This window comes from Etheostoma spectabile, chromosome 5 (genome assembly GCF_008692095.1).
Source record: "Etheostoma spectabile isolate EspeVRDwgs_2016 chromosome 5, UIUC_Espe_1.0, whole genome shotgun sequence".
Taxonomy (NCBI): domain Eukaryota; kingdom Metazoa; phylum Chordata; class Actinopteri; order Perciformes; family Percidae; genus Etheostoma; species Etheostoma spectabile.
Window position 1 is genome coordinate 7,701,617 of NC_045737.1, and position 26,364 is coordinate 7,727,980.

Below are 26,364 nucleotides of genomic sequence, written 5' to 3' on the forward strand. Positions count from 1 at the left end.
ACTTTAGCCTGGATTGATGGGATTATATAAATACAATGGTGTCATGCTAGTCAAACAGCATATTTCTACCAAATTTCCCTCTCCAAAATCACTTCAGAACAGTAACGTTAGTCACAGCGCTTACTTCCTCTGGTGTTTGTAAAGCATTCAAGTTTAACAAAGAATGATTCACATTAGAAAAGATCCTTTTTCATTTTTATCTTCTATGTAGATGCACTCCCCTACAAAATCACCACGGTAGTCGAGAATGATTTATTATTTCCGATAATGTCATCTTTAAAAATGACTTCTTCTTTTTTCATATCGCAATACATATCGCAGGGGGAAAAAAATATTGCAATGTCAGTTTTTTTCTAATATTGTGAAGGCCTACTTGGATAGTAGGCTCTTATGTACAATCACAGAGTTAATCTGTATGTTTGTTTAGCGTACCTATCTATTTGTTACTTGTACTACAGCTAAATTAAGTAGTTGTTAATGGTCATGGATAGAATGTAGAAGTGGTTCTAGAAAAAGTTTAGTAACAATTTAATAGTTTTTACATGTCAATTTTTTTAAACGGGGGATTCGCAACTTTTTTAATGTAGTAGCCAATTTGAAAGAAGAAGAAGAAAAAAAAACGCAGGTGAGAGCTACTCATGTCTTATCAGGGTTCAACAGTTCTTTTTCCACTTGCCCAGTCAAATCAAATAATTCAACAAGCATTCTCCGGCGGGGACAAGGGGATGGGGGTAACGAATGAGCAAGAGGGTTGTTATATTTACTTGCCCCTGGCCCTCGGCAACCCTTATTGTTGAACCATAATTATATTACTAGTTACATTTATTGACATATCATACCAAAACAGGTTTTACATTTTAAATTTTAACACGTCAAACACAATGTATCTTGGGAGGCAACGCCAGTATAAAGCCAAGTGTTTATACACAAGATCAAAGGAATTTTATATTTGAATAATACCACTGACATACAGGATGTTCTGTGATACTATAAGATAACAGCTAGTACTATTATTATATATTCTCCTTGGAGGATTTCAAACGATTGGATAGATGTCCAAAGTTGTTATGTTTTGGTTCCGGCTTATTTTCTTCTTCTATCGTCATCCTAACATTCATATTGCAGAGTGTGTGCTGAAGCCTACTATGAAAAGCCTTAAAACAACATGGCCTGTACCACCTATGCCAAACTCATTTCAGTGAACACACAGGCAAAGTGAGGAGAGGAAAGCCCCAGGCTTAAGAGCACAGCTGTTCAACTCAACATTGTCCAACTCTGCCATGGGCAAAAAAAGGATAGATGAAGTGAGAGAGGTGGAAAGGCAGAATAGGATGTGCAGAGACAATAAGGGGAAATGTGATAGCATTTCTCATTGTTTCTCCAAAAGTACATATTCATTGACAGAGTACATACATGATGTACACTGTATATGATAGTATGCTATTAACCTGCCATGATCAGTAACAGAATGTTGTTTTGATCTGTGCAAAATCCTTCACCAGTTGGACAACATGTTATGCAGGCTAGTATTGCCTGTAGTCCTTAGTTAATGCTCTCACCACTCTACTTGTCCTGTTGTCACACTTGCACTTAAGGACCCTGGGAAATACAGCACGTCGCATTTCACACTTTCTGTTGGTCAAAAGAATTCAACACACATAATATGCAAACTCAGCTGCACGTTGCCAACACAATGCGTAGGCCTGGCAGGCCCCGGCTCATCCATATGCAAATGCTAAATGGAGCAGGCGCAAAGAAGAGTGGGGAAAGGAGTTTGAGCGTGAACAGCACAGAAGAAAGAAAGGTAAGAGGGAAGGAGTCTGCATGCAGTAAGGAGTGCAGGAGAGAGGACCCACTGCTCTTTTTACAGCATGAGGCGCTGCATTGTTGAGGGAGTCTGCAGAGATGTGAGCATCCATGGCGATTGAAAACAGATGCCGAAGAGAGAAGATGGATGGATGGAGGGATGACAGCTACCTCTCAGACAAACGATGAGGAAGAGCAGGATAAGGAAGGTTTTGTCGTTGAACAGATGAAGAGGAGTGTGACAGCTCCATGCTAATGTCTTATAGCTTTAGCCATAGCTGTACTGACCCTGGTTGACTTTACCCAGACAGCCCGAGTTGCAGAGGGAGCGGACCATCCCCGGCTCCCAGCAGCTCCGACCCTTCATCCCACTCTCTGCAGGCCTGATCCCACTCCACGCTCCCTGAGACGCAACACTGCCCTGGGCCACTACATAATCCCAGCGAGGGGGGGGGCAGAGGTAGCGGCTTTCCCTGTTCAGCATTGCAGCATGCAGGCACATACATGCATACTCACACAAGTACATACAGTACACAGACAGGGGAGCGATGCAGGTGCTCCCTCGTGTAACTCCTTTCTCCTCACGTGCATTTCCTCCCTTTGTTCCTGAAATTCATGCGCACTCAGGATACACACATTCACAAAGCTCGGCACATTTACAATTCTCCTCCACATGCTTCTCTCAGTGCAGTGCCGATTGGAGATGGAGGGAGGGAGAGCGTGAGTGAGTGAAGCAGAGAGGAGATAGGACTCGGCAGCCAGCAGTCATTTAGGACCAGAATGCATTGCTTCCTCTCTGTTACCTCCTCCCTGACAGAAAAAGTCAACTATTTTAGGAAAGTGAAATGGCAGAGATGGTATTAAGTAAAGGCTATGTCATGGAAATGACACCACAAGGAGCTTATGTATTATGTATGATGAGACATGAGAGATGAAAATATGTCAGAAGTTTCTTTTTTATTATTATCTGTTTTATTATTAACTGGTAGTGCCACTAGACCAAGGGCACAAGGTCAAATAAGACATCCATCAATAAAATGTCTATTTCCACTCCCTCTGATTGATGTGTCCTTCTGTTATCCTCTGTCAGAATCTCTTTATTGTGCTGAACAACAGCTGCTGATGGACCTCTTCAAAATTGACATCCCACAGACAGACCAGTGTCACTGTTCCAATACAACACAATTCATGCTGTAGTTAGCCCTGGACTGCAATAACAAGCCTCACTCCCTCCCTTTTCAAAGCAGGGGAAGGTCATTGTTCCAATATTACTGACAATGTACATATCACACTGTACTGTAACTCAAGGACACCTAAAGTTAACTGTGGGTTTCTGCGAACACATACTATACATTACATAACACCAATTCTAGGTCGGCCAAGCCTATTATATATTGTTTATTTTCACATGTATTCCATTGTACAGTATCACCATATCCTGTTAACAAGTTACAAATTTCTGCTAGTCAAATGAATAATATAGAGCAAGCTATAAAAATATATATCAAAATTAGTTATGAACTTTTTGTTTTACACATTCAGTATGAAGAGTTTGGTCTCATGTAATGCATAACAAGGGAAGACAGTTAATTGCTTTGTACATTAAGTTGATTATTTTATAATGCATGTGATTATGTTACTGTGATCGTGGTTAATCGATATCTAAAAATATCTTTAATATGTTGTAATAGAAATTTCAGGCATATCATCTAGACCTAAGGCTGGACGATAAACCAAATGTATCAAATTACTAGCATTGTGAACCCCTTGGAAATCTTAATATACTCTCATTTCAGTAAATAAATATTCAGAATCTCATAAACAACCAACCAATCAGCTCAAACTGTAGAAGTCCAACATCTTTATCTGGTTAGGTATAACTAATCCAGACAAACATATACAAGTGAGCCAGCACAAAATAGTATGTCATGTACTGAGGTGTATTAAAAAAACCTAGCATTAACATACTCTTTAGGGTGTTATTAATGTAATTAATCAGTATATTTTAGTTGGCCAGAACACCCTACACCTTAGGTAATTGTGCGATTAGGCAAAGGAAAGCAGCCTCTCCCTAATCACAAATCTATTTTTACACTTACATGTATCAGTAACGCTATAAATATCTCTGGGCCATTGCTTCAAGAAAAGCATTGGATGTCATGATGCAACACCAATTCCTCCTCCAATGGCCAACAACAGCATGGATAAAATACAAATAAGGCGGTATACACACAATACTAAGTGCAACCCTGTCTTGATTGAAAACTGCAACAGTATCACATTAAGCTTGTCGGCTGTACAATCCGTGTTGTGGTAAATCTGTAAAATATCTGATAACAGCAAAAACAAGTAACAGGGGAGGGCTGATGTGGACTGAAGTGAGGTGAGAGAAGTGCTGACGGGGAAAGGTTGTTGGTTTGTAAATAAATAACATCCCCTAAATGTCCTTGGGCATGTTCAAGGGGGGTGTTGGAGCATAAAACCTTAATTCATTTCATACTTGACCATCATCATTTCTTTTCTTCAATTCTTTTACCATGCAAAGAGAGCCAAACCTGAATGGTCAAAACAGCAGACTTTGTCTGATGCATCGGGGGTCTATTTTGGGGTTTATTAACTTATTTAAGCTAAATGATATGTAATGTAATGTTAAACAGTTCAACCTTGTTTTCAGCTATTACTCCTAATGTTACTCACTTTGAGCTGCATTTTTGTGTATGAAATTATTACCATTATCTATGGATTAAACTAAGATAAATCAAGTCACTGTCGGGGTGCTGAATGGCCGGTTAAAACTGAAATACTGCTGTAATCAATTTAATGTTGTAAACTACTAAATGTCACCATTATTAAGTAGGACACATAATTATACACTATATATGTAATCATAGTTATAAAAATGACATCTAAATGAACCATTAATAATTTCTTAATACAGTTGACTCCATCTATACAATATCTATATCTCTATAAGAGTGATATAGTTTTAAAAACTATCTGGACTAAATACTGAAACTAAGTTGCACCAAATAGTACATAATATTCAGTCCCACATCCCCGATTAGTTACTGGAGGAGACAGTCGAAGGCCAAACCATCTGAAAGACAAACTACATAGAGAGAGCACAATAACAGCATTAAGATCCAGGAACTCTCAAACAGCCTGATACACAAGCCAAGCTTATCAACCCCAGCTTAAACAGCTCAAGAAAAGTGTTTAACCGTGGGAAGGAAGTCATTTTAACAGGAAAAATAACCTTTTAGAAGTCAAACTCAAAGTTTAAGACCTTTTTAAAACATTTTGTGGTGTCATTTCCAGCAGAAATACATATACATGTTATTGATCCATGCCAAAAGACCACATTATGCTAGACAGTGCTGCCTCACTGTCACTCATGCAACAGAAGACCACTTGCTTGAAAGAACCAGAAAGACTATCGACTGCAGTGAAACACAAGCTGAAACTGTGGGCTCCTAATGGACTGATGCTTCTCCTGTGGCAAAAACAACCAGCTTATCCAAAGGAGGTAGAAGATCTTTAATTTAACCCAAGATGTAAGAGTTAAGAGTACTTGCTTCCTGTGTCAGCCTGCACTGGCTCAGATTAGAGAAACCATGCATCAAGTTTATGATATAGCTATCACAAGAAGACACAACACCTCATGTCAATGACCCAAGCAGCAGAGTGAAATTACAGCTGACTCTCAAAATGCTGGGGCAATTAATCATCCAGACCTGAGTGCACTTAGTCATCACTGACAAATAAACTCGAAAACATGTAGCATTTTTTGCGTGGCAGCTGTTGGTGTTGGCACTGTAATAACCTCTGTGAGTGCTGCCTTTAAAATGCTGATGCTTAAGGGGTCTGCAGAAATATATATAAATATATATAAAGCATGTAGAAGTAATGGTAGTAAAATTATTTGTTCTCATTCATATGCAAATACAGATGCTCCAATTAAAAAAAAAAGAAAAGGTGTCTACTACAGACAGACAGTAAATGGAACCTTTTTCCATCCTGAATAAAGATGCTACTACAATATCAAGGGATAGACCGATTATCAGCAGTTTGCAAATTATCTGTATCTGCATTTTATTTGATTGATAACCAATAAGATTAATTAAAAAGTGCGTTACTTTGGCTCGGCTACAGCCATGTGTCCATCTGCTCTGTTTGACCCACCACTGAGTCTGACTTAATGTCCCACCCACAACACCATCTGATTGGCTACATGTTATACGAGTAATAGCCAATCAACACTCATCACCCTCGCCTCTGTTGACATGCAGGAGCCTCGAGCAGAAGTGTCTCATTCTCCGCTCGAAGCTGGTTGAGCTTTTTACCTTGTGGCATTTCTACTTTACAAATATTGGTTTCATGAACTACTAATAACCTGTCTCGGCCCTGTTTTGACCAGTATTGGTCAATCCTTAGTATCAACAGCCTTGCTTTTCGAAAAGTATGCAAATCTTGCATTGAAGACGTGATAAACCATCCTCATAAGCAATGACCACTACCAAATGTGTCCATGGCTGCTGGCCAGAGTTGCAAAAATGAGCAGTATTTTGAACATTTGCTCATTAAAGAATAGTTTTAGTTCAGTGATATTTTTGTGATGTCTTACATGTAGGATACAGTTTAATGGGCTTGAGGTCAGGTGTTTCCAAAGACGTGCGAGACATAATCACATCGTAAGACCACCAGACATAAGAAGGGTCTTTCTTTCCCAATCCCATGACCAATGCTGCTACTAACCCTGACTCGGCTCTTGCCAACAGAAAAAGCACACACAAGAACTAAATGAAAGGAAAAAAGGGTGTGTGAAAACACAGAAGACAACACAAAATAATTACAAAACATGTTTTCCCTTTTCCTCTTTTTCCTAATATGTTCAGAATAATCTTCTACACCATCAGTTAGAGAGACTGTAAGCCACAGACCAGTCTACTTTATTAAAATGGATACAAACACAAATTAAGCCATTCAGTCTCCCACTGTGCACCGATATTTTATTTTCTTATGTTAAGCCCAACTATACTAGCATCATATACTGAACCAAGAGCTTGGCTGAAAGGAACCTTAATTAAACTTGATTAAAAGAAATTAGAATTTTTGTTTTTATCTCTCACTGCCTGTGGCACAAAGAGCCAGACGGAAAGTTTAAATTAATTTTGCTTACAGAGAAAAGAGCTTTCAACATTGGTGACCTTTCAACAACAACAGTATCCAGCCCACTTGGCAGATTGCAGTGCTGTGGGAAAAACACTCTTAGTTGACATAAAGAGCTAAACTTGACCTGCGAAAAAGATGTGTCACAACACAGAAATCCACTAAGAGGATAAAAAAGAAGGAAAATGGAAAACCTGAATACTGAACCTCTATTGTCCTAGCTGATCGCCTAATGACCTGCTTCTATTCACATTCTCAATTTCTCAACTTCGCCTCGCTGCTGATGAAGCAGAAAAGCTCTAGAGCGAGCGACAGAGAGAACATGTGGGTGTTGACCGGAACACAATGTGAGAGTACTAATTAATTCAAGTTTCATGCAGCAGGTCACTGGACACACTTGAGTCCTACAGAGCAGACAAAACTCCTTTACAACAAAGGACAGCACAATTATCCCAGGAATGTAGTATGGATCCTGTAACAATGCAGTGCTTCAATAGTGCTGTTCACTGACTGTATAATCATAATTAACATAATTTCTAGGTCCTTTGAATTGAGTAAACAATGGTCCAATACCAAAACAGTCAGGTAAGAGACTAGAGGCGAGACTATTACAAGCACAATATTACAACCTAATTATCTAGCTTAGACTCACACATTTATAATCAAGCAGAAAGGAAAATTATTTCTCATAATATTATATTCTAAGACATGTGACCTCTATTTCAAATGATAATTCCAGTTATTTACAACTACATTCTGCTAGTTTTGGTGTGATAAAAAAAAAGAACAAACAACTTTTGCACACCATTTCATCTAATCAGTGTTCTGATAGTGTTCCTGTCATACTGTTAAGAAGTATGAAGGTAAACATGGTTGATAATGTGAGAACGCATAGCTAAGATTTGAGCACTTGTAGAATATGATTTGAGAGCTTGTAAAAAAAAAAAAAAAATCTGTATTCGTAGATGCACTGTGAGCACAAAAAAAATCTGTGCTCGTATTTATTTTCTTTTTTCACTTCAGTCACTTTTCCAGTACAACCACAACTCAGTGATTACAACCTCTAGAATCTGTTTTGTCTGAATATGCTCTCTCGCATCACACAGCGGCAAGTCTGAGCCCTCAACACTTTTTGCCATACTTTTGGTGCAAGACTGCAGGACCTGGAGCTCAGTTTGACTGTTAAAAGTGTTAGGATAACTAAAATGTATTTATTTATAAGCAGGGTTAATTTGCTAATGCTAGCTTGCTATTCCACCAACACTAGTGGTGGGCTCCAGGGGGGTTGTGTTGCTGCTACCGGGTCCGTCGGCAGCAGAGCTTTCTAGCAATCTTCACGCTGGCAGAGCCTTACTAATGGCGGTCCGTCCGCGGCTGCACCGCCAATGTAAAAAGTGTTGTTGATAATTAAGGTTTTTACAGTATTTAGAAGTGGGCTGGCTGCTAGTTAGCTAATGCTAACTTTCATGCTACATAAATAAGCTGGACAGAGTTATCCCTTATCTGGTGATAGAAACCCTGCTGTCCTGTTGGCTCAGAGCAACAGACTAAGTCCACAGGTACAAATTAAATTTGCACCAAATGTATCACAAGAAGTGATAAAAAAGTCGAGGGCTCAGACTCGCCGGTGTGTGATGCGAGAGAGCACATTGCAGCAACAGATTGGAGAGGTTGTAATCACTGAGTTGTGGTTGTACAGGAAAAGTAACTGAAGTGAAGAAAAAAAAAAAAAGTACAGTTCAATACGAGTTCAATTTTAGTTGTACAAGATCTCAAATCATATTCTACAAGTGCTCATATTTTGCACCATCTTTACCTTCATAAAGAAGCGTGTGTATGTGGGTGTGTGAACCGTTATAGTCTAGTATACACAGGTGAACAACGCCTTTTTCCACTAACTTTGTTATAGATGAGGACAACACCTATAACCATAACATCATCATCAAAGATGGCCACAACTTTGTCATTGGAAAGCTTAAAAGACATAACATAAATAATCATCACTTTGTGATTTTTTGTTTGATTTGTCATGTTTTTAATTTTGTTGACTAAAACTAGAGGAAAACCCTCAAAAGCAATCAGTGACTATAACGTCTTAATGAAAATACATTTTCATTCAGAAAAAGACTAAATCAAAATGATGTGCCCAAAAAGGTTTAAGTTAACTGTAAAATAGGGACATTGTGTTACGTGAACTTGTTGAAATGTACATATCACATTTGTCAGTACAGCTGTTTATAACATTTTGAATATGGATATTAAAATCACTTCATACTTTTGACAAGATGGCAGCACAAACAGACTTTCCTTTAACTATTTGAGTGTATTTCTTATTCATAACAGCATGTTTCAGAAGCTTCTAGAAGTTGCTTTCCACTCTGCTCCTAAAGGAAACACCCACCACGAACATTTTGGCCGATTAAATGGGTGCAGGGAAAGACTGTTGTTACCTGGATGGCTGTCCCCAATGAAGGCAGTTCAGGGAGACTTGGATGCTTCTCTACAGGGTGCTTGATTTGCATGCGTTAACTGTGGTGGCTGAGAGAGGCAGGGGATAGTGCGCTCTTGTAGAATTAGTAGGCTATTGAAATGCAGTTGTCGGTCAATATAATATGATTTTAATTGAGATTTATGCCATGGGCCAAATAAAAAAATTAAAAAAATACAAAGAAATAGTCATCCAAAAACTGCACCTATTGTATGTAGTCAGAGGCCAAAAGGGCAGATACTTGAGCAACCCATTTGCATGTGCCTGCTGTAAAATGTTTGTTTGCTCTTTTACAGAAAATAGGGGCTTTTGGTCAGAATATCCATCAAAACTTCTCAAACCACTTCTGCAGCATAATATCAGGACGAACATGCAAAAACCAAGATGAGATAAGATGAGATGGAAGCGCCATCCCTGCTGTCCAGACAGCACTCACCCATTGATGAGATGTTTTAGAGTCCATTTAACATACTTAGGCCCTGTGTGGTTTCAAAATACAGAGGAAGACAAGAATAAAGAGAGAGGAAGTGAAAATTTAGATGTAGGAGAGAAAATGCCCAGCAGCTTAAAGGTGCCCTGCAACACAAAACCGTTTTTTTGATTTTTATATGTTAGGTGCATATGCAGGGTAGGAAATTAGCACCCCCCACCAGCCAATGGCGAGAACTTTATCAAAGTGGCGGGTGACTTTGCCTTGTATACCAGCCACGGTGGCGGGTGGATTGTAAAACATTCCTTGTAACGGATTGGACAGCTTTTGTCAAAGAGTGCTGTTGTTAAGTAACAATCATGCACAGTGGAATCGCATTACGTTACTGCTTATGAATCCGCAACATTTACAGATTTTGCTGCATCATAATAAAAACATACAAATACCAAAATAACGGAAGGCTTTTTATTGTGAAGAACTTATGGGAAATTAAACAGTTTACAGCCGGGGATTTCACCACGCATATTTCCGTCAACTCCAGACTTTTGTCGAGTGGTTTTCAGAGCTAGTCCGTGACAACATGTAGTTGAGCTGAGGTACAGTCAAAAGGAAAATTATTGGTAAAAATAAATGCGGCAACATATCCCCGGTGTTATAAGAGGCCCGCCGCGGAGTCAGCGGTAGCTGTTGAGGGCAAAGTAAAGAAAAAGAGAAGGTACTTTTTGAACAAGTGGCGTGATGATGACGAAGGGAAAACGAGGGAATAGTTAACCTACCTTCCCGACGGCCAGTCCCTGCACTGGGCTTACTGTCGAACCTACACAAAACCGTCACGAAATGTCATGTCAAGTGCACTGCTATACAGCTGGGGAAGACAGGACCCCAGGAGCAGAGTGTGTACAAACATAAATATGTATTAATAATAAAAAATAATGTATTGAAGTAATTCAAAATATAATAGTGCACTTTTTATAAATTTGAATTCTGGAAAACGTGGCTGGTAAAACTGGGCATCTACCAGCCACTGTGGTTGGAGGGCAAACCCAGTCCATATGTGTTTGTGTTATGTCGTGAATATGAAAATGAACTACTACCTCCTCTGTCACCTCTAGCCACAAAGAATAAGTGGAGAAATCAGGCCAATTACAGAAGCTGGTCCGTCTAATGTCATGTTGCCTGAGCTCATTACTATTCATTAAGGTTGCCGATAGGCAGGCTCTCATGGGCTAGCTAGCCAATCAGAGTCAAGCAGCTTAGCTCGTTGAATATTAATGAGAGTTGGATCAAATGGAGTCTTCCAGCAGGCTTTCTATACCACACTAGAATGGCTTGAAACAAGGTAACCAAGGCATTTTTTCCACAAAAAATGTTACACAGTCCATGGTAGAACTTCAGACATTACCACAACGTAATTAAATAAAAGTTAGAAAACAGGCAGCAAGCCCAGTAGAAATAGGACAAAAAAATGAGTTTGATTATTAGAAAATACTGTAAGAAAAACAACAACAACAACAAACACAATGGAGTTTCTAAGAGCAAGTCAGACCAGTAGGAGAGGAAGCAAGTGGCATGTAACTCAAAGATCGATGGTTGCTGGGACGTGCAGTTTATAGAGGGAGTGTGAGTTCAGAGAGGTCAAATCCATTATGAGCCAGCAAAGGTTTAATTTCACAGGAACAATTGGCTGTTACATTCACAACAGATTTGAGAGACAGAAAATGGAGGATGAAGTCACATATGGCTGAAAAAAAAAAAAAAACAAGGGATAGAAAAGCACCAAGAGGATCATTTATACTTGGACAGCACAGTGTTTGTGATCTCTGTGGAGAGCTTGGCTAAATCTGGCAGTGATGTTTATTATGTTACAAGCGGACTCTGATCTCTTTGTCCCTATTTCCCTCGTCATTGAGGACTGAGCTGATCAAGCAAATCGGCCACTGCCGCCACACGTGAATTACATCCAAGACAAATAAGGACAAATGATTCGACACACAGCCCCTGCACAGCTAATTGATGTGGATGATAAACAAGCCATCTGTCATTTCATAGCATCCTTTTGCAAGCTCAGAAAATAGTGCAGGTTAAATATTAAAACAAATACAGTATTCTATTTAGATTAATAAAGCTTCTCCGTCAGGCTCTATTTTACAGATGTCATCAGAAATACATGTTACTTTATTAGTAAATCATTATTTATTGCCATGTTAACTGGTGTAATAAAACTAACCTCAGCCAACACTCAGTCCTACTAAAGAGAGATTCTTCACTTTTCACATTGGAAAGAGAGCAAAACAATACATTAAATACATTCTTCAACAATGTTTTAAATTCCCTGTTAATGGAGGGACATTTTTACATCTTACTTTCTTACTTTATTAAATTAATCATTTCTTTAAATAATTTTTATTCATTTATATTTGTATTTTATATGAATCTATAATAATGTTTTCCAATTTCATAGCGGAGTTTGTCACCTGAATGAGCTCAGATGTTTACTGTATACACTAACACTGGAAATAAGCTTGACTTGTCCACTACAAATCAGCCAATATTTACCAATATACTGTGATAGAAGGTACACCGTATATACACAGCTGCATCCAATCATCTTAACCAGATACACATGTATGCACACAAATACGCACACACACATTCCTGAGCACAACGGTAATGGAAGAAAAGCCAGATACTTACAAGAGGAATACTGCGTCTCTACGCATCTCTATTTTTCCCTCCAGACTTTGCAGGACAATAGAATGTTTAAAGCAAAAGAAACGAGTGAAGAGGGACGAGTTGAAGAAAGCCGTGGGTCATTCTATTCAGAACTTAAACCCCTGCTGGAGCAGAGTAAATAGCTTTTGGAGAGAAAGGAGGAGAGAGAAAGAGGGAGGGGGTGGGAAAACGAGACAGCGAGTGAGAGGGTGACTAGAAGAGAGAGGAAGAGCGAGTGCTGGAGTGAATGTAAAGGGGAAAAAAACAGTCAGGACCAGGAGGGGTGGAAAAACACGACAAATGAAGCTTGTTTAGGCAGGATGTCCTAATTCTGTTTCAGGACCATGGACAGAGCTCTACCTTTTACTGTAAAAGGTACAATTCCAGCAAGGATGTGAAATAAAGAAGAAAAGAGAAAGATACAGGGAAAAAAATAAAAGAAAAATAACACAAACAAGAGGATAAATATGTGTAGTGACCGAACCCCTACAAGTAAATCTTGTGAACACCAGTTTACTCACACACGTAACCAAAGTTTGTTGAAGTGAAACATCCCCCAAGAACTGTCAGATGCACTCACTCAGTGCTGATGCAGCTCAATGCACAGTTGTTTGAACTCAAGATACACGTCAGCTGGCATGCTGGGCACATCAGGGTCACGTGCCGGAAGAGAGCTTCTACCATGGGTCTGTAACTGCTGCTATTACTGTCCTGCCTACCTCAGCTGTATCTGTCTGAACTTAGCTACACACAGAGAAACCACTAACTGGATGACTGGTTCCAGCATTCATAAATTTCTCAATTTGTCCACCATCTTCCACTAAACATTCACAGTTTCCTCAAAAATTCACCATCTAAGCATATTTTACTGGTGTTAAATTCAAATAGGAGCACATGCCAGACATGCATATTAAAGCCACGACTGGAACCGGTGATTAAACGGGCTGTGAGCTCACTTTCACAAGCAGTGGCAAGAACAAGACATGGAACCTACAAAAGAGATCATGTTGAAGTGAAGGGAAACACTGCCACCTGCTGAACTTTTGCCCAGTGAGCTGCTAGAAATCCAATCTAAACTTAAATTGGAACAAGATGCACTCATGGAGGGACAGGCAATTTACAAAAGATGGTTTATAAATGGAAAGGCTGCAAATCTCACACCAGTAGGCTACTAATGAGAAATTCATGTAATGGATTCAGGGTTCAGGTCATTTGTACATAGAAAATAATCTCATGGCTCAGAGACAAAGAGAGACATGAGATTAAAGTTGAAACAGAAGTCTTACAGCGCATTTTTAGATTTAAGATTTTAAAACCTGCTTCTAGGGCTAAGAAAAGATAGAAGCACTTTGGTCGCTATCCACTAGAGCTGGGCGATATGGAGAAAATCAAATATCCCGATATCGATATTGTGGCGATATTGTAGGGTTGACAATTGGCGCTTTCACAAAAAAAAATGAGATTTCTGATGAATAATCGGTTATGTTGGTATAATAACAGCTAGAGCAGTCTGGTGTGTTCAAAAAATTACATCACTCTACTGTAATGCAGCCTTTAAAACCAGGAAAAGACAACACTTGTGTCATATCAGGATATTACAATATCTACAATTTAAGACGATATCAAGCCACATATATCAAAATCAATAAAATATCTATATATTGCACAGCCCTACTATCCACACACGATGTGCCCAGGGTTTGTACTGTGCTCCTTCTCTGTGCTGAGGAGATCATTAGGAGCTCTTTGTTCCACTGACGGAGAGGACAGGTTAGTGAATGTCATGGATCCATGATTTCCTAACACAATGGAGATACCAAGATGCTCTGAAAGAGCCTAATAGCAAAATTATTAACATATAGCTATTTAGTAAGGTGTTGGAAGCATTACTCCCAGTCTCAACACTATACATAATACACTTCATGAATACTTCATTTAATGTAGACAGACCCGCACAATGTCTCTTTTCTCACATTCTGAAATCCTCCTCCCACAGATAGATTAGCTGTGAAAGGAAATGTTAGAAAAACACAAAGACACACGCACACACATTCTTTCACTAAGCTTTGAAGCAGTTACTGAGTCAAAGGTTTAACAAAATACTATTAACTGCTTCATCAAATAAAGGTCTAATGCATGGCGAGCAATTATATCACTGATACAATAATTACTACAGATTTAAAATAGTGTGTTTTACACAAAGTATTTAAGAGGTTCTGAATGCGTTACAATCTACAACGTGCTATGAAGGTAACCGTGAGCCTGGTGTGACGAATGGCAGCAGACTCACAGAATCTAAGATACACAGACGCAGACGTCTTTGTTTGTTTTCATGCATTTAAATGGCAACAGCTTGCTAAGAATGGTGGGATGAAAAGCATCATCTTGCAAATGCTATGGTACCACATTTGGTCTAACAGCTTGCCTGACATCAAACCTGTATCAGGAACAGCTGCTCTTCCCTTCACTATGTATCAAACAGATACACTAGGTTTTTACTTTAAAAAGGCATTGGTAGCTACTGGATTCGGAAATATTTCTGTATATTTTGTGCCTGATGAACTTGTTTGTTTAACACATATGTGGGAAAACAAAAAAAGCTAATAATTAAAGGGGACAATATATAAAAAGGACATTGAATTGTGGTGGTGTAGCTGGATCGGAATACTGTATTTGAACTTGACAACAGACCATGTTGCAGAAAATATACATATTGCAAACACAAACAATCACACAGTAAAGCAGGTAGTTTAATAGCCTAACCTTTTCAAAATACAAATGCACCGACATTCCTCCCCTGCTTACAGTGGTGAGCTAAAAAGTACTCTCATTTTCCCAGTCTATATTTAGTGATCTGACTTTCAAATAGAGGCCAGAGGAACTTATAGCCTGTCTCAGTCTCTGTGGACCCTGTCTGCATAAGACTGGGGCAGAGAGGCTTTGGGATGATGCCAGGGTGAAAAGTGAAGAAGAAATGGTCTTCCCAGGCTTTTCCCACAGCCTTTGACCTGCAACACCTAATACAACTATAGAAGAGTAAGTCCTCTTGGAAAGGAGAGTATTCTGTTGTCAGGCTGAATGGAAGCACAGTTTTTAACGGTACCATTAGCATACTCTAATTTGTTTTCCAACTCCACTAAGCAGACGGCACTGCCCTATTCTGGCTCACACTGGAATCTGAATTACATTCAAGAAGGAGTGTATGAGCTGAAACACCACCTGTGCTGAATATCAAATGCCAGTGGAAATTGGAAACTCAAATATAACCAAATATCTGCGGACCATAGACACAGAGCACATCTCGTCAATTTTGTCTGCTAGCAACAACAGAAAAAAGCCTAAAAACTGCTGTGTGGAGATATTCACTACCAACACGGTAAATAACCCATGACTTAAGTTTTTATAAGCTGCCGACCGAAAGAATGTGCTTTTATGAAGACAAAGGTGGATACAGATGTGAAGAATCAGCAGGGAGAATAGGAAGACTGTCGGATCCTGACACCAACCAAACAATTATAAAAACCTAAGTTATGGGTTCTTTACATTGCAGGTGGTTCATATCACCACACCAGCTTTTAGTCATTTTTTTGCTAGCAGACGAAATTGACGAGGAGGAACCTTAACGCAATACAAATCAATGAAGAGCGGAGGGTTCTTTTCCCCTCCGGTGGGGGCAGTTTGCTCAACATACTAAACCACCGTGCTGAACACAACTTTCACTTGGGATGATGTTGATCACAAGATAAACACACTTTTGTATGTTTACCCATGACTGTATCAGCCCAGCCTAGATTCATCAAGGTCAAATTCTGACCAATAATATCAGTGCCTCATGGGTGTGTTACCCTCCTACAGCTTGCACTCAGGCTATAAAAGGCATTCCATGAAACTTAAATTTTCAATACAAGTAGCCGCTCGCTCCAGTTGCCCTTACCAGACTGATCGTTCATCATGCGGATGGCTTTAGCTTTGGCCAACTCCAGTGCTGTGACCCATCTCTGCCGCTCCACCTCTGTGCTAGCCTTCAGGTGGTAAGTGCGGCCGCCACTGCTCAGGACAATATTGCAGGCATCCTCTGTGTCGATGTGTGCTGTGGCCAAGTTGATTGTTCCACGGCACGTATGGGCCATCTCTGCCTGCGTCCTGAAACAAAATACCAGGCAGAGGAAGAGACAGAGAGAGAGAGAGAGAGAGAGAGAGAGAAACAAGAAAGAGCTGTCAACACTGGTCTAGGACATCTTTTGTCACTTGTTGCAGGTAGGATAGATTCTTTACAATTGACATTCGTACAGCCATTAAGCACAAGCAGGTAGGCAAAGAAGGACAGAGACATGCCACGGATTACATTTTAAACTTTACTTTGAAAGCCATGCAGCAGTGGAAGTACTTGGTTATTTCACTAAAACACACACCTTCTCTGTAGCACTTTCATGAAACCTAAATTAGTATTAGCTAGTGTTAAACAAATTTGATAGATCTATCTAACTCTGCATGGCCCGCCTGCCCTGCTGTGAGTGTGCTGCTATGTAGCCTACACTAGGACCAACTGTTGCACAGTAAGTGGGCCACAGTAGTCTAGATAACAAGGCCATTGTCTGCCTCCAAGCCTCTGTATCGGATAAAACCAAACAATTAATAACAGCGTCAACAAAGAAAGAACAGAGTGCAAGAGGTGGTGTAAAAAGGAAAACAAGATAACAAGAAAGAGAGCCAGTGCAGAAGAGCAAGAGATTAGAACAAAGAGCAATGTGTAAATGTAAAGACTGTATGTTTCCAAAAGCATCTTCCAATAAAACAAATGTCAATACTGTTGTACATCATCCAAAACAGAAAAATACTTTTTTTTTATAAGTAGCATAATTGTGAGACCATTATTCTACATCATGTGTCAATTTAAAAAAATAAAAAATAAATAAGGTTATTGATAGAAAAGAAATACTATAACTATTAACCATTATTAACTGAAAAAAATGACAATTCAAGAGAAATGTTAACAATTGTGTGGTAAGAAGCTGACTGTCATTCTTTCACTGTTAGACAAGCTAAGGCGCAGAGCAGAGATGGAACACCATGTCACACAGAGAGCTGAGCGTATGCAGGTCTTCACTCCAGCCACAGACAGCTAATTTTGCTGATTAATGCCCTCAACCACAGAACAGCAACTAATCAGCAAAATTACATGCTGTGGTTGTTGTTTCACAATGAACAAACACATCCTCAACCCTCAGTGTCACAATTGCCCATCCGTACTCTAAAAAACAGCCACTTCGAAGCATGCAGCCGTTCAATCATGTGGATGCTTCTGTATTTGTCTGTAGGTGCAAGATCCCTTCATTCTTCCTCATTGAGCACTCAATGCCACGAGCAGCTGCCTCTCAGCAGCACTAAACTCTACACCAGATCCACTTCCAGTTGACACTGACAAAGTGGCTGCCGCCTTATTAAGTCAGAGTTTTTTTTTTTATTAAGTCAGAGTATTTATAAGACCTGCCAGGCAGTGGTTTCCCTCACACTGCTTCTACTGCCTGATGTCAAGTCTTGTTTTAATGCCAATCCAGAACAAGCGCTTCAGTGTACCGCTATTCCGCCGGCGCACGGTGCACATCAGTTGACAGACGAGACCGAACTGTGGGCATGCAAAGCCTTGTGGAGGGTGGGCAGGAACCCTCAACAGCCAGTTTCCAGTCTCGCCCAGCCCGAGATCAGCTGCAGACTCCTGGCTGTAAGTGGGTCAACAAACTGAGTGTGCTGCTAATAAGTAAGATGAAATTCACACTGATCACTTCGGCCCTGAGGGGAGACAAGGCCATGCAAAGTCCATGAAATATACAGTCAAGGAAACTACAAAAGCTGGGAAAGAGAGACTACAGGGGCATTGAAGCACTAGTAGGGGAGGGGCGAAGGTGAGTGGGGTTAGCTGAGGACATGAGAGGGCTCTGCACGTTGCGCTGAGCCAGGAGAGAATTGCAGTGCTTTACCTGTCAGTCCCCTGTGCACATATCCTCATAAAACACTTATCCACCGATCTGGAGCATGTAATGACAGAACAACAACCAGTGAACAACACACAACAGACGGCCATAAGCATGAGGAGGCATACGCAGACAGGCAGAGGAAATAAGACACAGTACCCAGAGCATGAGAATGTAGATAGGTTTTGCTGTGGCTTGGGCAAGAAATATCACAAGACATGGAGGGAGAGAGCCAGCTGGGTAACGTGTAGTGCTGAAGACAGAAAGGAAATATAAGACAAAAAAACCAAAGCAATGATAGCAATGATACTGCAACATGGACAGCATGACATGACCTGCTAAAAGACTGAGACAATGAGATAGTGAGAATGTGACCAGACTCCCTGCTCTCTCGAACGTCACTCAGCTTCTCTGACCTTCTAATAAAACACAAAGACCACCTGAACACACACACACACACACACACACACCACACACACACACACACACACACACACACACACACACACACACACACACACACACACACACACACACACACACACACACACACACACACACACACACACACACACACACAAGCTGAGTTTGCTGGCAGTAACACAATAACCTGACTCACCAAAGGGGACACGAATGGTGCCAAACCCCCACTGAGCACTTAAATTGCTACTATCTGGTTACTATCCCGCAGGTGAGAAGGATACGTGGCAGGCCTACTCTACTATGAAAGTCAAGGCTGGATTCGCTGATATGGCAGCTTCAATAACACTCAAAGCTTTAATGGCCTGTAATCTACTCTAAAGCCCTAAGATGGCTTTACTTTAAGAGGTGGGTAAGTAATGCTGAGGAGTATTAAAACTGGGAGGACAAGTCAATTAAGAAATTAAAAATGTAAAAACAGTTCAGTGAGAGGACAAAGATCTTGTCATATGTCCTGGGGAGGCTTTTTTGGATGATTTAAACGAAAAAAGACCAGACCCAAAGCTGATGTGGTATAAAAAACCGCCAGCCATGCAGTGTCAGAGCCAAAGTAATCAATAACAAGAGCAATGTTGAATCTCTGTAAAACTCATTACACTTTAACAGGCGCAAGTGCTGAGTGTGTTAGTCCGCCCACAGAGTACACGCATCGATTATGGTCGTCCATTGCCCTTTGCCTTCTCAGATACAAGTTGGAGAACTGAGCCTTTGCTTTGACAACAGCCTTGGAAATGAAAAAGATCTCTTAGGTTATTGGCTGAGGCTTCTAATTGGCAGTCGGTTAGTATTGATTTATCAGAAATACAAACTGGCCTTTTAAAAAGGACAAACAAATACTGAACAATGCAAATCAAACAACTGATCAATGCATGTTGGACTACATCTGATGTAACAAGTCGCTAGGCCTTTAAAGTGGATTCTCTCATGATATTTAAACCATTCAATGTCTATCCATCAAATCCTGTCATTCACTTATCCAGAGTGACATTTTTAAATTCTTTAAAAAAAAAAAGGAACTACATGTTTCTTACATTGCTTCAACTTCAAAGACAAAATAACTGACAATATTAAGTGCAAGAGCAGCAACTTTAGACAAAAGGGTTATTGTTACAGTGTAATGGAATAGTGAGTGTCAATAGTATAAGGCTATTTACACCTAGTATATTCATTTGTGTATTCGTCTCATATTTGTAGGACAAGAGAAAAAAACGTTCTGCAGGAATCCATAATCCCTTGACTTACAAAGAAGACTTGTTGTTAATGTTTTATTACCATGTCACATTTTTCTGTTTCCCTTTCACTTTCCTCACAATAGAAGTGCAGATAGTTGGCCAGAGGAGAGACAGACAGAGGAATACAAAGCTTGGAAAATCAGACACACACAATGTGTTCTGCCAGGAAGACATCATTGGAGGGGACAATTTGTGCGCTTCACCGCTTCTGTGCTCAGGTGTCGGAGGGCTACCTTTATTTCAGGGACAACAGTCACCTTACAACATAATGGACTATTAATAGAGGGTAGAGGCATCATTCCTTTCTTCACAAGCTCAAGCAGGAGTAGGGCTTTGGCTACCATATATCAGTGTCAAATTGCATTGCTGACAACAAAAGAGTGTTGTAGACTGTAGTATTTTCATGGCCAAAATATTGCATAGCAGTCAGAAGTAAGTTGCTCCAATTCAATTCAATTCAATTCAATTTTATTTATAGTATCAATTCATAACAAGAGTTATCTTGATACACTTTACAGATAGAGTAGGTCTAGACCACATTCCAGAATTTACAAGGACCCAACAGTTCTAGTAGTTTTCTCCAGAGCAAGCAACAGTGGGCACCTTCATGCTGTGAACCATTTAATTAAGAAAACTGAGTCAGACAGGGTAAACCAACAACTGCAACTAATACTTCATCTCTCCTTTTATGTGGACCATGCATACAGTATATACAGGTAGTTCGGGACTTCCTGGAATGGCATCATTAAGTGTGTCATACCCATCTGGTACAAAAGGTTCAACTGTTGGGTCTATTCATGAAATGATATTCTGGCCAATGACCACATTTTGGCACCAAACACAATTATAATCAATAAGAAGTTTAAATAGACAAAAGCACTAAAGTTAAAGCAAGCAAGCTGACTGAACATGCAAGAGCTCAGCAATGGAAGCAATGAAATGTACCAAGCTTTGTGTGAATAATCACAACACAGGAGGCTGGCTTGGGTGAAATGCAATGTCAATCCTGAACTTCCCCAGACTAGACCATGTAACAGTTAATTCACCTAATTAGGTTCTACATCACAGTACATTAAACATCACCTGACAATGTATAAATTGTTGTTCTTGTTGGGAAAAATTGAGTTTGGATTTATTTTTGGCCATTCAATAAATAAGTCTTAAATACTCAATTGAAGTTACTAATATGACCTACTAGTCTAATAAGACCTTCATTATCCATCACATTATACAGGACTCTTATGTGTTTAGTGCTGGGAGAATGAATACATGTTTGTCATGCTTTATGATCCCTTGATGGTGCCTCTACACCATACCTGCAGAAACATGACTCCCTTGCAAGAAACAAGTCAGCCACAGGTGTCTATTGTAAAGCTATTAACGTTAGCTCGCATCTAGCTACTGCGTGATCAGAGTGAGGACAAATGATATTCATAGCGACCACGTCTTGCATCTCGTTACAGTGATCATACGGAGCAGCTTGGCTCAGTAACGATGAATGAATGCATTTCGCAGAAATAATCATACATGACGTTCATAAGAAATGTAATTTTGAAACGGTGACATTGTCATAAAAGGATTGGGTCGTCGACTTTACTAACTAGCTAACGCTAGCTACATGTTTAAAGACCTGTTGTAGTAACACTATCACTGAGGAGCGAACAGCTGTCACCGACTGAGGCTAGCTTAGTTTGCTAGCTAATATTTAACGTCTGAACCAACTAACCGCATGGCACTTTATTGAATTACAAGTATTATATCTAACTAGTGTTGCTGTGTATAGGCATGTCTGTGTCTGTGCCTTCCTGCAACATACAGTCAGACAAAGTAAAAACGTCCACGGTTGTGTCACTGTCAGCCTTAGCTAGCTTAGTAAACAGACAACTGATTCTGCCCGTTTGACAGCTAGCTTTAGCCTGATGTTAGCCAGCTGAGGCAGCCAGCAGTCATGATGCGCCGACACAGAAATATGACTCGCTGAGCGCCCAATTGGCGTTTATATTCAGAAATTTTGCACACTGAGTCTTCAAAATGTACCTGTAATATGAGAGCAGGCCATTGCTGAGGACAAACCATCGCCGCTGGTACCCTTTCAAATAGTTGGTCCATTTAAAAAGCCAGCCTTTGTAAGTATCCGACCCTGGGGCCGGGGCCGCGGCAGAGGCGGGTGCCGAGCCCTTCCCTTGCTCGCTCATCCTCCGCTCCGCCGCACGCCGAAGGATGCGGGATGCACCGGGGACAGGGGCACTACCCCACCGGGACAACCGGGGCGAGTACGTCTCGGCACTGACGAATGAGCTCGACGGAGGAGGTCCCCCGGTCTAGAGCGAGAGAAACACTATGAACCCTTTTCACATGACGCCGGAATTGACACCAAAGGAAGAACGATAAGTGATGCCTACACTTTGCTGAAGCAGACTGCAGATGATAGCCTACAGAGCACAGATCTGTACTGGTTAGAAAAGAAATCCTAGTAAACATGTAAACACGTTGAGTGCCCGTAGTTTGAACCAATCAAGACGTCGTGTTATGTTTCAAAAACAGTTCCATATGGCCAGTGGATAGTGCCACGGATAACCTGCCAAAGAAGACTGTGTGACTCTAACCGTACATACACACCACCACCGACTTTAGCTGCAAAAAAGCTCTGGCCGCCCCGCCAAGGACAAAAAAATACGGGAAAGTTTTTTGACGCTTTGGCCTCTCTGACGTGGCGGCGTTTTCTGTTCGACCGGTGTTCCGGTTTAACGAGAGTCCATGTTAACTGGCGACCGTCAGCCAAAAGCGTCTGTTGTTGTCGTAGTGACGACAGCTGTTGAAAACGGGAAGAGAATACGTAGCTGTCCGCGTGAAAGCCTTTTTGTATAATTGTCATTAAAATGTTAAAACATAACGACGTGTACGTAACCTGATTTGTCTTTGGGGTCTAGTCTGAGGAAACTTGTCCGTCGCGTTAGGAACGTGGCTTGCTGTTAAGGAAAACAGGAACACAGCGTTGCTCTTCCTGTAAATGTCTAGAATACTTTTTATTGAATACACCTATTCGTCTTCAGAGCCTGTTTAAGTTAACACATGTCACGTAAAAAAAATAGCATTTTTAAAAGTAGAAGAAAAAAAATGAATTATTAACTTGGATTCGAACTTATAGCTACTTTTGTAAGAAAATATTAGTCTTATCAGTTGCAGCGCGCCATAAAATCGAATCATGAACACCTGGGCATGGCTTAATATCAACTCCAACCAGTGATGTAGTGGAGGCTAAACGCACGTAAACGCCGTTTATGCACCTCTCAAAATTCGGAAATGGCGTTTACCCACCTCCAAAGTGCGTTTACCCACCTCTGAATAGCCTATTGTCCCAAAGCCATTCTAAATTAAGCTTGTGTTGTTTTAGTTTCATATTGTTCATTATTAGTTTCATAGGTTGTTAAACCTAAGACGAAGTCCATCATATTGCGCTGCATTACTGTCAGTGTTGACTAATCTCTTGCCGTGTTTGGGTACTGAGCCCCCAGCGTTGCCTTCCAGGCAGCGCTACCTGTAATGTACTAGGATTGGGCAATGGTTGGGTGCCTTGAAGTACCGGTCGCAGCGCTGCCTGGAAGTCAACGTTGAGGGCTTAAATATAAGTAGGAAGCGGCAGACTAAAGTCAAAGATTCGTCAGTCATGTCATACTATCCTACATGTAGTTAATGATGAATGGGTTTGAAAATGGTAAACATGTGACTTTATGTCAGATTGTTCTGTCTTGCAAAATGTGTGTGAAGCATTAAATATGTGTAGACTTTTGGGGACTTGAGAAGAGGTTTTGCTCTGTGTGTCAGTTTAAATAATTGTTCTATGCTGGTCATTTTATTGTGTTAGCAATTGGAAAAAACTGTATTCACCAACTATTTTGTTAATCAATTAGTTGGTTTGAGTAATTTTTGTTAAGACAAAGTAAAAAGGTCTTTGATTCCAGCTTGTTATATGTGAATATTTTGCACATATTTTTGTTGTCTCTGTTTTGTCATTTAGTAACTTTATAGATTTCAACCATATAATTCCTTCTAGAGTCTTTTTAACAAGAACTTTGATTAATGTATGAACTGAATACTGATTGTGCGACCTATGAGGGAACAACCAGTGATAAATTGCCTATAGCAATGTCATCAGGGTGCACCGGTAGACCGTGGCCCCCCTTATCGGTGATCGCGTCGTGGTCCACCTGATCGCAGAATTTATAGTTTACCCACCTCTTTTTTTACCACTACACCTCTGACTCCAACGTCACACAGCGTCTCTTAAAATGAGGAGGCAGCCAGATCAAGTAGTGACCACGCTGCATAACTCACAAGTTTCTCTTGTTCAGAAATTGTCTTTATTTTTTTTGATTCCCACAAAATGCACGTGTTGTATGTTTGTCAATGGTAAGCACATTCAAATCCACCTGAAACTCAAATGTCCATCTCTGACAAACCAAATAAGAAATAAACATGATTTCACATACACGTGTGTGCAGGATGAATAGTACAGTACAGGTGGAGAACAGTTAGCACGCACAGTCATAGCGCGGACTGGCGTACTTTAAAGGCAGTAAGTGGGATAAGGGTTTTGAATTTCAGAGGTTTTTTTGTAGTTCATTTCAGTCATTGCTGCTGAGAACTGGAAGGAGTGGTGACCAAAGGAGGTGAAGTAGCTTATAACCTCGAGGTTGAAGCTACTAACACAAATAGCCTATCATTTATATTAGTGTTAGTAGCTTAATTTATCTGCAAAATGTATCTATTTGTTTTATACTTATTTCCTTTCACACAATGTGTATTCAAGCCATTTTTATATGCATACAGTTGCTCTTCCGACTGCACCTGCACCCCCCCACCCCCCCCTCTTTTTTTCCTCTGCACTACCTACATTGTACATTTGACTTTTGATATTTTGGATATTTTATATTCGTCTTATATTTTTGTGTCAACACTGTAAAGGGATTGCTTCAATCTCATTGCACGGGTAGGCTACTGTGTAATTGTGCATAATGACAATAAAGGCATTCTATTCTATTCTATTCTATTCTATTCTATTCTATTCTATTAAGGCTACAGTGGTCACAACCTGATCTGACTGCCTCCTGTTTTTAAAGATATGATGTATGAGATAGCTGAGACTTATTATTTGTTTCGTTAAGTCTAGCCGTGCAGGACTTCACTGTGAGCGGACCGTTTAGAGACGATGTGACCCGCAGCCAACGTTAACTGGTCCCTATGTACAAACAACGTTAAATATTATAAACGATAGGTAACCCAGCAACGGCGATTATGCGCTTGTCCTCAGAATTAATGTTTTGGTAGGAACGAAAGTTTACATCGTATGTTTCTCCGGGATCAGCCAGCGCGAAGGACGTCTACATTCCGATTAGCGGCTGGCGTTATTAAAAAACAATATGATATATTAAATTGTATACTACATCATCAGCTTGTGTGACCTACACCGTTGGAAGAATGCATTGTAACTCTAACAGTGATTGGACATTGGCGCCATCTACTGGATGGTTTGCAGTAACTGCCTTTCTATGGAACCCCTGTGTGGTGTTCATATCTTTGTCACACAGCCAATGTTCCCCGGGTCTGGTGGACCCACCACATTATTAGGCTTTTAAATCCATACAGCCATAACATTTGATGTAAAAATACGTAACATATTTTACTTACACTTATTCTTTAGCGCAGTTACTACATTTTTATCAGTTATGGTTCACATTTGCCATTTACCCCTGTGGGACATTTTCGTTTTTTTGTAAGAAAACAAGAAAAAACATTTATAAAAAAGGTTAAACAAAAAAGTTTGCTCATAATTGGTGCTTATTTCTTAGAACTTAATCAATCAAAGCAGATGAAAGTGCTTGAATTGTAACAATGTTGTAAGTTTGCGTGAGAATAGAAGGTGCAGAAAGACTACATGTTTCATAGCACCTACATTTAATTCCTCTCTTACCCGAACACCCCGTACTAGTTATGTGTAGGAGGGGTGTACCGTGTGCAGTCATTGAAAATATGTTATTTTTTATAAAGTACTGTATCTTTGCTATGTGGTCCTAC

At 40.2% G+C, this 26,364-nt stretch overlaps 1 protein-coding gene across 5 annotated transcripts in view; it reads right to left on the reverse strand.

Annotated features, from left to right (window-relative positions):
- Positions 1-26,364, reverse strand: part of osbp2b (oxysterol binding protein 2b) — a 61,229-nt gene that overhangs the window by 34,585 nt on the left and 280 nt on the right. The window contains exons 1-3 of one of the 5 annotated variants that reach the window (XM_032515860.1): positions 22,327-23,134; positions 18,584-18,631; positions 16,540-16,748 (exon numbers count right to left, since the gene is read on the reverse strand). In XM_032515860.1, the coding sequence (XP_032371751.1) occupies positions 16,540-16,748; positions 18,584-18,631; positions 22,327-22,484 (415 nt within the window). In that variant the 5' untranslated portion in view covers positions 22,485-23,134. Of the gene's footprint in view, positions 1-2,094; positions 2,116-12,587; positions 12,969-16,539; positions 16,749-18,583; positions 18,632-22,326; positions 23,142-26,364 lie in introns of those variants that run through there. The other 4 variants (XM_032515861.1, XM_032515862.1, XM_032515864.1 and 1 more) reach the window with 4 other exon arrangements.